This window comes from Pristis pectinata, chromosome 16 (assembly GCF_009764475.1).
Source record: "Pristis pectinata isolate sPriPec2 chromosome 16, sPriPec2.1.pri, whole genome shotgun sequence".
Lineage (NCBI taxonomy): Eukaryota > Metazoa > Chordata > Chondrichthyes > Rhinopristiformes > Pristidae > Pristis > Pristis pectinata.
Window position 1 is genome coordinate 30,134,817 of NC_067420.1, and position 13,336 is coordinate 30,148,152.

At 37.0% G+C, this 13,336-nt stretch overlaps 1 protein-coding gene across 4 annotated transcripts in view; it reads right to left on the reverse strand.

Moving 5' to 3' along the window:
• Nucleotides 1–4,460: 4,460 nt before the first annotated feature.
• l3mbtl1 (L3MBTL histone methyl-lysine binding protein 1) overlaps nucleotides 4,461–13,336 on the reverse strand; it is a 52,442-nt gene continuing 43,566 nt past the window's right edge. For 3 of the 4 annotated variants that reach the window (XM_052031308.1, XM_052031309.1, XM_052031311.1), the window contains 4 exons: nucleotides 11,643–11,704; nucleotides 9,935–10,104; nucleotides 9,473–9,535; nucleotides 4,461–5,957 (listed from right to left, as the gene is read on the reverse strand). In XM_052031308.1, coding sequence (XP_051887268.1) covers nucleotides 5,808–5,957; nucleotides 9,473–9,535; nucleotides 9,935–10,104; nucleotides 11,643–11,704 — 445 coding nt within the window. In that variant the 3' untranslated portion in view covers nucleotides 4,461–5,807. The remainder of the gene's footprint in view (nucleotides 5,958–9,472; nucleotides 9,536–9,934; nucleotides 10,105–11,642; nucleotides 11,705–13,336) is intronic. The other variant, XM_052031310.1, reaches the window with a different exon arrangement.

Here is a 13,336-nt window from a genome sequence, read left to right on the forward strand (position 1 = left end):
CCCCAACTACCTGAATGATAGGAAGGAGTCAAGCCACTCTCCAGGTCGATTCTCTTTATTTCCTTTTTGGTTCTATCAGTAACTCTCTTGCATCCATTGTTCCTAATATTGGATTGTCTCACAGAGAGAAAAACCCTCCACAACTAACAGATTGAACCCATTAATAATTTTAAAGACCTTTTTTAAGGTTGTCTCTATGTCTTCCTTTATCAGAAGTCCTTTTCCTTACATCTGTAATCTGATACTTACGGTAGCACCATTCTAAATACCTTTTGCACTTTTTCCAGTGTCTTTCAGGTCTTTTTTATGGTATGGAAACTGGAAAATAGAATTTTGTCCTCAGTAACCTGCACTGAATAGCAGCACATGTCCATTATACTATTCTTCTGGGATTCAGTTTCATTGACTCATTGGAACCAAATTTTGGAAGTGAAGCTATTTTAACACAGCTTCAGCACATGACTGAAGATGAATATTTAGTCCCAGAACAATACACAACACCAAGTTTGACATGACCAGAATCTTGCCTGTTTAACATAATGTTGCCACTTTGATTTCTGTACCGCTAAAAATACATGCCAATGTGTAATTAACATTTTGAATTGCTTCAGCAACCTCTAAATATATCAATGTCCAAAGATGGATGCCAGGTCAGAAGATTGGACAAAACATATCAACAAAAAAGAAAAAAAGATTAATGAGGAAGGAAAACTTAAAGTAATAGACAGAACTAGTTAGAAATGTAAAAGTAGACAGTAAGAGTTTCATAGTCATTAAAATAAACTAACAAACTGAACATTAGTTCTCTCAAAAGCCCCTCTGGAGAATTAATAGTTGAAAGTAAGGAGTAAGTAAGGACTCTTTAAACCACCACCATGCCCAATGGCTCGTGGAAGACTCTAGGTGATGTACAAGATGTCCACCTGACATATAGAGGATAACCCAGGATTAACAAAATTGGGAATTGTAGTGGAAGGAAGAATTGAGGATAATTATGATCGGCAGAGAAGGAGCTGCAGGTGGACAATTTTTAGATGCTTATATTATTTAAAACTTAAAATCCAATCAATTGATTGCCATAAGGTTGCACATATCAAACTACAAGCTCACAAATACCATGCAAGTCAACATTCACTTACTTTCTCCGAAACTAATTTAAAAGGCAGGACAGGATATAAAATTACAGAGCCAAAATCTGAACAATTAATTTTGACCAGATTTTGTCTCAGTTGGTCACATCATTCAGTTAGGCTTATTAGTCTTCAGAAATGACCATATTTCCATGGAGATTATATTTGAAACTACATGTAAAGGTGCCTTACAAATATTTACACAGCTGGTTTCATTTTATAGCATTTGATCTATTATCTTTCCTGAAAAACAATCACAGTTCACCACCTTTATGTACATTTCCCTGCAGATATCTGAACTGTGCCAAAAAGGATAAAGTGACACATAAGCATTTTGCAGTTTGTTTTCCAAGTCAAAATCATTCCATTCAAAGCATGTTTTGTTTTCTTATTAACATAATATAGATTTATTCTGGATATTGTTATTTCATTCAAAATATACTTACTCTTAACATGATGAAACTAAGGAAAATACTAGGATATGATAAACATCTTTTTCTTTTTTTACATTTATATGAAACATCAAGCAAGCACAATTTGACCTGCAACATTACTATGTTTTATTTCTCTTTCGAGATCTCAGGCATCGACACCAAGTTTAGCAAAAGTGTCTGGAAATTTGAATATATAAAATGCAAATAAAGCAGGGGAAGTGTCAAATTCCTGATGCGTACTTCACTTCAAACACACAATGTCACACTTAAATTATCCAATATCTACAAACTAGCAGCCTAAATACTACAGGTTAGCAGCTATATTTATATTATAGTTTTGTTCCAGTGCAGTGAGATGCATGTCATTTGACTAAAATTTAAATGTGAACAGAAAATTACAGGGAATTGTTAAACAAAATGCTGAGGAATTTAAGTCTATTGTGCAATGTCACTACTAAATGTCTTTAGTTGAGCCAGTACTGGAGTTGAGTACTCTGGTGCTACATGGAAGAGTGCAGTGAAATGGATATCGGATCGCTGAGAGCCAACATAATTCCATAAATTTACAAAGTATTACATTTCACAATTTTTATCTAGCTGATGTCACTTGCTTTGTTGCATATTCCCAAAAACATATGATACCACACCTCATTTATGAAAAATAAAATTTAATAGTCTAGGCAGGGTATTTTTATTCCAAAGATTCAGTGAAACAGATGAATAATTATTTTTGTATTTATCAAATATCCTCAAATTCAAAATTTCAGTGAAAATGCTCCAACAGTGAAAATGCTCAATACAAAATATGGTGAAGAAGCAAACACCAGGGGGACCTATTTAATTAACTATTTGATATTAAATGCTGTAATTATTTTTCTACATAGATTACCAAATAGTTTATAATTAGAGCATAAATGAACAATTTCAGAATTACACTATAGAAGCTAAAGGCAATCAAACTCAGACCACATTCATAGATTTTATTAAAAGAAAATGTGAATCAGCAGCAATGACGGACATCATTCAAGATCTGTTCTCTTCCATTCAATCTTCCAAATAATACTATAAACTGTTTTATTATACAGATCATCTGGAACACAGAACTCTTTCATACATTCCTATATCCAAACATTATTTCAGTTTAATTCCTCAACTGGAAGTATTTATTTCTTACTAGCCAACATAAAACTTACAAGAGATATGTTCCATATTTTCTTTGCCACTTGAGTGCTAATTCAGTGGAAATGCATCTTAATAATAAAGTGCAAATAAAGCATAATTATCATAACCTTGCTGCATGCTGTTAAATAAAATTTTAATTCAGCTTTTAAACTATTTTGTATCTAGAAACAAGCAGCCAAACTTCATAGGTTAGCAACACTAGTTTCTGTATTAGAATTTTGTTGCAGATTGATAGATTTTTGTATTTTAAGTGAATTAAGGGTTATGAGGTAAAAGATCAGCCATGATCCCAATGAATGACAGAGCAGATGCAAGGGACAAAATATCCTACTCCTGTTGCTTACATCCCTTAGTCTCAAGGAACAATGGCTTTGAAATGTTGGCATTACTCATCTATGGCTTGGTGTCAGTAACATTTTAAGAGCTTTGCTGGGATTCAGGTAGTCCTAGGTTTGCTGAGCAAATTAACCCTGAAATGAAGGTTTCAGGCTGGAAAAAGTCCGGCGCCTGTATTAGCATGGAAAGCTGTGTACTCTTAGTAAATAAGAATTACTTACTTCCTGCCCATTTTATTGAGGATTTCAGAAACCACCTAGTGCCTGACTATGGATGCACTGTTGAATTTCTGGTCCCTTATTTGATCTTCAATCAAAAGACTTGAGTGAGAGCAATAAAATATACACATGCATTTTGGCATTCCCCGTCTTTGCCAAGAAAGAAAGATGATTTGTGGAAATACGAAGAAACAGAACCAAGAAGCATTCAAGGTTATGTTATTATCAAACTAAAATCTCAGAATTTGTTTTAATTGTTATATTTAGCACTACATAAACATTAGAAAAAAATAATTTGGGGCTTTACAATTCACTGTAGTCTATATAATAACATGGAAGTGTAAGTTTTGGAAATTTTCCCCTATATTGTACAAGGACTGGTGAACTGAGATCTACATAAGCACTGTGTAAATGGATTATGTTTAAGTACTTAACTTAATTTGGGAAAAACTGCAACTTAAGTGTCAGAAATATAAGGTCACTTGATAAATGTTTATCTCCCAAAGCTGTTCCCTGTGCTTATCTTGATGAATCTGCTGCATATAAATAATCCTTGATTTATTTGCATACTGAGAGCCTGGCACAAGCTGCAGCAAATTAAAGTCCATCCTAATAATGGTGTACGAAGCAGTACACTGAATTAAAATAAAATAAAAAAGGAATATTTACAACAGGAACAGGATTTCCGATGTGTATCTATTTTGTTAAAATTGCATTTTTTTATCTTTACAATTAAGCAAAAAGCTTTTCTTGACATCCTGAATGTAAGAATACAAGTCAGGAATCACTTAAAAAGTCTCAAGAAAAAGCACAATTTCAAAATGGTCATACAATGTAAAATACCACAAGCTGTTATCAGCACTTATGGCAGAGTAATAGATATAGTATGAATAGAAAGCAAAAATCACATCTTGACTAAAATGAACATCAATTTCGTCAGAGGAATTAGAAAATTTACAGGGAAGACTTTGAACAATACAAAGGAATTTAAAACAGTTATGTGCATATACATATATTGATACACATACCTTTATATAAGCTCCAGTTCCTTATATTCCTTGTTTATTTTCACTGAGCACACTGTATTTTATTACTTTCACCCTAGACAGTTCTGAACACAGCTATAAAACAACTCTTAACCAGTTTTATTATGCCATATTTCTGATTTTGTAACTCATGCTTTTCAGCAAGTAATAACTCTTATTCATCAATGTTGTAAAAGTAATTCTGACAAATATTCTAAAATAAGGTTTAAGACTTTAGGAAGTAAACATTAAACGAAATTATCGAAACAAGATAATTTATTCATAATTCTTTAACCCAACTGGGGATCCTTTTTGAAGTAGTTAAGCAACAGTCAATAAAGATCCATTACATATCTGCACTACTGAAACTAAACAAGGATGATTTGGTACAATAAGTCAGATGCTTACAGTGTATTTATAGAATTCCAGTAAAAATACAAGTGCATGATTTGTATGTGAATCACATAAGTTCATACATAGAAACTACTATATGGTTCACAAATAACTGCTGTCAGCATGACCAGAAACCACTAATGGCATCATAATATGACATTTCTCTATCCCCTACTCTAGCAGAGGCATTAACATTAACTAATAAAGAAGTAAACACATGCAAAAACAACAGTAAAGTGAACATCATACGAACTCATTAGGTGATTGTCTTCTACTATCATTAACAATAATATTTAACTGTCACTAGAAAAACTTCAACAAAACTGGAATCTTTTGTTTTCCATAACTTAGGCAACATTTCATAACCTTTACAGTTAAAGAGGACTGCAGATGTTGAGCATCACATTATACTCTGACTGAAAAGAAAGCTTGTGATCAAGGACTTCTAAAAGTCAGTAGGAAAGGGTGGACAACACGTAAATGCTCATAATATTGACAAATATACAATGTAGGGTGCGTTAGGGCTAAAGGTTTGAAAGTGGAATTCTCTCCAGTTGTCCAGAGTGTTTCAACATGGCAAAATAGTTTCAATCGACCCAAATGTAAACTCAGAAACAGTTAGAAAAGTTACAATCTGATTTTTTTAATTTAAGACTTTGTATAACTATTAATGTATAAAATACATTACACTTTCTTTAGTTTTGTCCCCTGTAACTACATTTTTCTATAATTTATTCAATACATCAAAACAGTACTGCAGCCAAATATAATTAAAATGCATTATTTACCTGTACAGTAATATTTTGATAACTTTTATAAAAAAGATTAATAATTATGTCTTTGAATTGCATGTAAAATGTGAACTGTCACAGTAAAACCAGTAAACTCACAAAATCTCTCAATGGGTTTCATCAATGGGAATATTAACTAATGCCGTGACTTTGAGATTAATCAAGCAGTATTTTTAACTTCCCATTCATTGTCAAAACGACTAATACACTTGTTTCATTCAACATTCTTGCCATGCAAAAAAAATCAATAAAACACAATTTTAAGTATTTCCAAAGCAGTTTTACTTTCTCTACAAGATTATGTTGCACTTAAATTCAAAGGAATATCATCTGCATTTTTGAACATAAGTATAGAATTATAAATCTTTAATGCCGGGCCAAGCTTAATGCTCATGATCTTCACTATATCTACTTGTGTTAGCAGAAGAAAAGCTTCCCCATCGATTGACTGTTAAAAAAAAGTGCAGAATTTTAATACAGGTCAGGATATGAAAATTAAAATGTCATATTACATGCCTTATTTCTCAAATTGCTTTTAAGGGTAAGTTTTAACAGTGATCCATGTTCAGGGTATTTATGAAAATAATTACCTTGAAATTATGCTGTGGGATATTGACAGAAAAACTGTTGACAAAAGACCATTAAATAGTGCGGAGAGGAATTTTAGCGAAATATGCTAAGCATAAACAGGCTGCTATCCAAAGTGACAGCTTAGAACTTGAACAAAACTACACAACCTGGTGTGAAGGCTGTCTGAGGTACGAGCAGAAAGGTGCAGCTATCAGAGCCTCCAACAAACCAGGTTCAATCCTCCGGTCCTGTGTCCATAGGGAGTTTGCACACACTCACTGTGAGGGTGTGGGTTTCCTGGTGGTGCACTAGTTTCCTCCCACATCCCAAATACATGCAAATGGTTGATTAATTGACCACTGTAAGTGGCCCACTGTGTCTAAGAGAGTGGTTAAAGCTGAGTGGTGTTGCATGGAACACAGAACAGTGCAGCATAGGAACAGGCCCTTCAGCCCATGATATCTGTGCCGACCATGATGCCGATCCAAACTAATCCCATCTGCCTGCTAAGGTCTATATCCCTCCGTTTCCTGCTTGTTCATATATCTCTAAATGCTTCTTAAACATTGCTATTGTATCAGCTTTCACCACTTCCCCTGACATCACGTTTCAGGAACCTACCACTGGATAAAAAACTTGTCAATCTCCTTCACACTTTACCCCTCTCATCTTAAAGCTATGCCCTCTAGTATTAGAAATCTCCACCTCGAGAGACTCTATCTCCCCTATCTATGCCTCTCATAATTTTATATACTTCAATCAAGTCACCTCTCAGCTTCCAACGCTTCAGAGAAAACAATCCGTGTGTGTCCAACTCTCCTTATAGTTTATACTCTCCAATCCAGGCAACATTATGGTGAACCTCTTCTGCACCCTCTCCAAAGCCTCCACACCCTATCTGTAATGCAGTGGCTAAAACCGCAGACAGTACTCCAAATGTGGCCTAACCAAAGTTTTATACAAGTGCACCATGACTTCCTGACTTTTGTATTCAACACTCCAACCAATGAAGGCAAGCATGCAACATGCCTTCTTTACCACCCTATCCACTTGTGTTGCTACTTTCAGGGAGCTATGGATTTGCACCCCAAGGTCCCTCCATACATCAATGCTCCTAAGGGTCCTGCCATTTTCTGTTTACTTTCCTCTTACGTTTGACCTCCCAAAGTGCAACACCTCACAGCAGTGCAGATTAACCTCCATCTGCCCCATTTCTCTGCCCACATTTCCAACTGATCTATATCATGCTGAATCCTTTGACATCCTTCCTCACAATTCACAACTCCACCAATTTTTGTGTTGTCTGCAAACTTACTAATAAGCCCACCTACATTTTTATCCAAATCATTTATATACATCCCTCCACCACTACCTTCTGGCTTCTGTGGCCAAGCCAATTGTGAATGCAATCTACCAAGTCTGCATGGATTCCACGTGCCTTAATCTTCTGTATCAGCCTACCATGAGGTACCTTACTGAAAGCTTTACTGAAGTCCATGTATACAACATCCACTTCCCTACTCTCATCAACGATCTTCGTCATGACCTCCCCCGTACAAAGCCATGTTGACTTTCCCTAACAATCTATGGTTTTCCAGATGCGAGTAGATCCTATCCCTAAGGATCTGCTCCAATAATTTCGCTGCCACTGATGTCAGGCTCACTGGCCTATAATTGGCACTTAGAGAGGGCATCATGAAGGGCTCATCCAGTGAGGTAATCTGGGAAGAGCTCAGGAATAAGCCTTTCCCCAATTTAGCATTATCAATATATAACTACAACTGTCCTGTTGCTTTTAAATCTTTCTATAATCTGCTTACATATCTGTTCCTCTGTCTCCTGCTGGCTATTGGGAGGCCTATAGTATAGCCCCATCATAGTGATTGCACCTTTCTTATTCTTGAGCTCTACCCATACTGCCTCACTGGCTGGGCCCTCCAGGATGTCCTCTCTAAGTGCTGCTGCAACATTCTCGCTGATCAGTAGTGCAACTCCCCCACCTCTCTTACAACCCTTTCTATCGCAAATGAGTTGATGGGGATGTGGGGAAAACAGGCCACAGGGAAATTAATGATAAATTTAAATGTGGGTAAATTGGTTTGCGCTGCAAGTTGACATAGACTCAGTGGAGTGAAATGGCGTTCTTCTATAGAGTCACAGAGAGCACAAAGCAGGCCCTTCAGCCCACTGAATCCATGCCGACCATCAAGGACCCATTTACACTATGGCTAATCCTGTTTAATTCTCCCCATACTACCATCAACTCCCATCAGATTCTATTATTCTCGTTTATCGTCGGGTAACTTAGAGTGGCCCATTAACCTACCAATATACATATCTTTGGGTTAAGGGAAGAAACCGGCTTACCCAGAAGAATCCCACGCAATGACAGCTAGTAAACTCCACACAGACAGCAACTGAGGTTAGAAATGAATGGGTACAGGAAGGAGATAGGGAGCTTAGTGGCATGGTGTCATGACAACAACCTTTCCCTCAATGTCAACAAAACAAAAGAGCTGGTCATTGACTTCAGGAAAGGGGGCGGTGTACATGCACCTGTCTACATCAATGGTGCTGAGGTCGAGAGGGTTGAGAGCTTCAAGTTCCTGGGAGTGAACATCACCAATAGCCTGTCCTGGTCAAATCACGTAGATGCCACAGCCAAGAAAGCTCACCAGCGCCTCTACTTCCTCAGGAGGCTGAAGAAATTTGGTATGTCCCCTTTGACACTCACCAACTTTTATCGATGCACCATAGAAAGCATCCTATCTGGATGCATCACGGCTTGATACGGCAACTGCTCTGCCCAGGACCACAAGAAGCTGCAGAGAGTTGTGGACGCAGTCCAGCGAGTCATGGAAACCAGCCTCCCCTCCTTGGACTTTACCTTGACGAAGCAGCCAGCATAATCAAAGACCCCACCCACCCGGATCATTCTCTCTTCTCTCCTCTTCCATCAGGTAGAAGATACAGGATCCTGAGGGCACCTACCACCAGGCTTAAGGACAGCTTGTATCCCGCTATGATAAGACTATTGAACGGTTCCCTTATAACGATGAGATGGACTCCGACCTGACAGTCTACCTTGCTGTGACCTTGCACCTTATTGCGCTGCACTTTCTCTGTAGCTGTGACACTTTACTCTGTACTGTTATTGTTTTTACCTGTACTATCTCAATGCACTCTGTACTAACTCAATGTAACTGCACTGTGTAATGAACTGACGTGTACGATCGGTACGCAAAACAAGCTTTTCACTGTACCTCGGTACAAGTGACAATAATAAACCAATAACAATACCAACCCCAGTCACTGAAGCTATGAGCCTACAGCTCCACTAGCTGCACCACTGTGCTGCCATACAGTGTATGGAAATATGGAAGTAGATCTTACCTCCTCTTTGAAGTGCTTTGCCTGTTGTTCACAGCCAGTAAGTTTCTGAACAAAGTTTCCAACCTACAACAAACAAATAAAATTACAGGTTCATCTTACAGTGAATTTGTGTGATGGACCATTGAAACAATTGACCTTTAAACGGACATTAGCTAATTAAAATACTTCAAATAACTTGCAGGTCAAATTTTTATTTTATGGCAAGTTGCAGTACTTAAATCACTTTTAAACAATGTTAAATGGAAGTAAACCAAAACAAGATACTACAAAAAAAATGCTCTGTACATTTCAGAGAGTTCTGAATTTAAACAATGACAAACTACCCAGGTTCATATTAAAAAGACTGTAAATTACTGACAGCACGATGAAGCAGCTGTAGTTCAAAACAATTTGATAATTCCAATGGATTTATCCCATTTTTAAATGGTCAAATTTTACCTCCTTTTCCTTCTCTTTTCCTACCTCTTCAATAGTCCACTTGGCCACTTTGCTGGCGCTGATCCCTGCTACACCTGGAAGCAGCTTGCAGTGTTGTTCCCAACATAGGGACAATGAACGAGCTGGATTTGGGGACATGGCAGACATAAAGACTGATTGATGCAAGACTTGTTGCATGCCATCTTTTGGAATGTCTAAAAATATAGCATCAGAAAACACTAAGGTTGCAATGATAAATTCTGTCCCATCTAAATATCATAAACATTTATTTTATTTTTAGGATTTTGGGTGAAGTATTTCTTCTTAGATAGGAAAAACATCTAATTGTGCTTTGTGGCATGATGAAGTTGTCAATAATGGCCCGACAGGCCATTATCTGATAATTGTGTGATACAAGTTTATAAGATTATGAGAGGCATAGGTAGAGTAGATAGCCAGTATCTTTACCCCAGGGTCAAAATGTCTAATACTTGAAGGCATGCATTTAAGCTGAGAGGGGTTAAGTTCAAAGGGGGTGTGCAGGGCAAGCTTTTATTTTACATGGAGAGTGGTGGGGGCCTGGAATGCGCTGCCGCGGGTGAAGGGTTAGTTTAGTTAGGCATTTAATTACTAGTTCAATTAGCCTGGCAAAACATCATGGGCCAAAGGGGCTTTTCCTGAAGTAAGTCAACAAGTTTGATTGTACTCTAAAGGGAGGCTCATGTACAGGGTGCGGTGTAGCATGTACAGATGAATAAATCCAGAAGGAAGAACGTACAGAGGGTGGTGTAAGCAAGTAGTGGAGGATTGCTTTGTTCAGAGGTTGAGAACACAAAATATGGAACACAGAAGATGATTACACAAGGAATGAAGAATGGAAGGGTGGAACATGCTGGGAGCTGAGCATAGAATGCACACTACATAACAACATAGTCTATCACTGTAGTTCCATGACTACAATGCATAACTCCACCAGACTGGTGCAGACAGCAGGACTAATGCTAGAGGATACTCGCATGATCCCTAAAGAACGCTCTTGTTCCAGCTTGGCTCTCAGTTTACTGACACTCAGCATCGCTTCATGGGCCACTCATCGGAACAATGAGCTGAGAGAGCGATGACAGGGAAACAGTTAGATGAATTTCTGATATAAGGAAGATACTATTTGGGTTATAGAGACAAATGTACACTGTGGTGATGCTCCAATCGTTGGACAGCTCTCCAGCATAGGCTACAACATTGCTTGAACTGTATGAAACACCTGGGGAGGTGGTAAACTTGTAACCCATCAACAATCAGATGGGAGAACAAAAACTGAAGTAAAAGGACACAAAACACAAGATCAGTTTTTGTGCATGTTCGTGGGACAGTTCAATTAAGGAAATTGAATTTCATCCACTTTTTATCCACGTATTCGACAAAAAGTACAAAGTTCTAAAAATGCTACTATAATGCTTAGATAACTGTGAGGTTAAACCATAGTAAACTTCATAAACCAATGTTCCATGCTCATATACTACTGCTAAGGTTCACTTAAAAATTAACCCACTTATTTTAAATGGGTGAATACTCTCTGTATTAATAGTCTGAAAGCAGCATGAGCAGATTATGTTTGTTTGTGAAGTTTGTTGACTGAATTTTCTACCCTTATAAATAGATCTGGTGAATTTTCACACAGGAAAAACTGTACCAAAGTCAAATAATAAATATGTGAAATAACACATCCTGCAAAAAGGTGTATGTTTCAACTCACTTTGAAAGCTGACTTTCAACTCCTCTTGCTGAAGCTTATGATACTTAGGAGGGCGACCAATTCTGGTGAAAAGAGAAATAGCAGAAAGTTAAAGGAAGACTGATTAAGATCACCCAGTGTTAGGATTTCTTTCTGTCCATAATGGGCTGGATCACACAGACTTTTACCAGCAGTTCTGATCACAGTTAGCTTTTGATATTGATTTGAATATTGGACTTCCAAGTGACCAGGCTTCTGCACATGTGGTGTTCAACATGGATATTTGGGAATTACTGCCAGATTTAAGGGTTTGATTCTATCAATTTGCTCTTCACAAGGAGGGCAATCACAAGGCTGAGTCATCTTCAGATCCTGGGTAATTGCCACTCAGACCATGCATAAAGTTCAACCTGGTGCAAGGTCCAATACCTCATCAATTTCAATTGAGTTTGTAGGAAATGAATGCCGGAGACAAAAGGGAATGCTTTCGTTTTGCTTTAGCTTATTGTTTTGATTATTTATAATTGCTTTGTATGTCTTACTTAACTTCTTAATGTAAAAGTTTATATTTTACTTCAATTATTTATTTCATTTAGTAGTTTTTAAATACCAGAGGCTTTTAAAAACTGTTAAAATCAATGACAACATTTTACAGCTTGCAAAGCTACGCAGCCCACTTTGAAGGCTGTCAGAGTAGTTTTAGGCTGTGGGTCTTCTGGGCAACACTGCCTCTGACCTGCTTACCAGTGAGACCATACTGGACTCGAGAGGACTGGTGAGATCAGTTGAGGTAGTTCAGGCATGGGGGGCTGCAGGCATTGAGATAGGGTGGGGACATCAACAGCTAAAGCACTTTGATTCAGCCCCTATGTGTAAATATATTAATGCCTGTGCATGGAATCAATGTGGTAATAAGAAACAAATAGTTAACATCCTGTCCACTATAAGATGCAGCACAAAAATGTGAAACACCAGAGAACCTCAGAAAAGGATCACAGTGAAAGCACTGTTTTCATCTGGCACATCGAAGGTTTGATGTGTTACTTGCCAGTGAAAAAAATTAAGCTTCTGTGTTGTTAAGTTTATGTATTATGTGAGACCAAATTTGTTTACTATTTTTAGTAGGATGGTTTATTAATCTTACTTTTTTATCCAGCTTATTATGCATAAGAAGCTGATGTGATATTCTTAAGTAAATTCGTAACTATTTCTCTCAATTACTTTATTGTTCTGACATGTTTTAATATTTATTTTGTTTCTTTTCTGAATGTGGCTGTAAGGCTGTGCAAGATAAGTTTATTTTTATTTTTAAATAAATGCAGTAATTTATCATAATGCATCAGTCTACATAATGTGCGTGTTGGTGATTTACGGAAGTAAAACAAACAGTGTAAAACAGGCTAGGGGTTTAAGCAGACTAAATAGAAGTTCAAATGCAAGTTAACACAACAGTTCAAATGTGTTTTAAAGTGTTAACTTTTTTATACTTGAATAAAATACATCTGTAATTTCAAATGAAGGAAAATTAAAGAACTGAGTATATTTATTAAAAATGATATTAAGGCAAATGCAATTAAAAAACTGCCAATGACTACGGATTTCCTCGTCATGCTCTGCATTAAAACTGCCTGAATATTTCCCGTTTTCTACAAAATCCATTGCAAAAAAAATTCATTTGTTTATAATTTCAATGAGAGTAAATTTTTTTACATGTT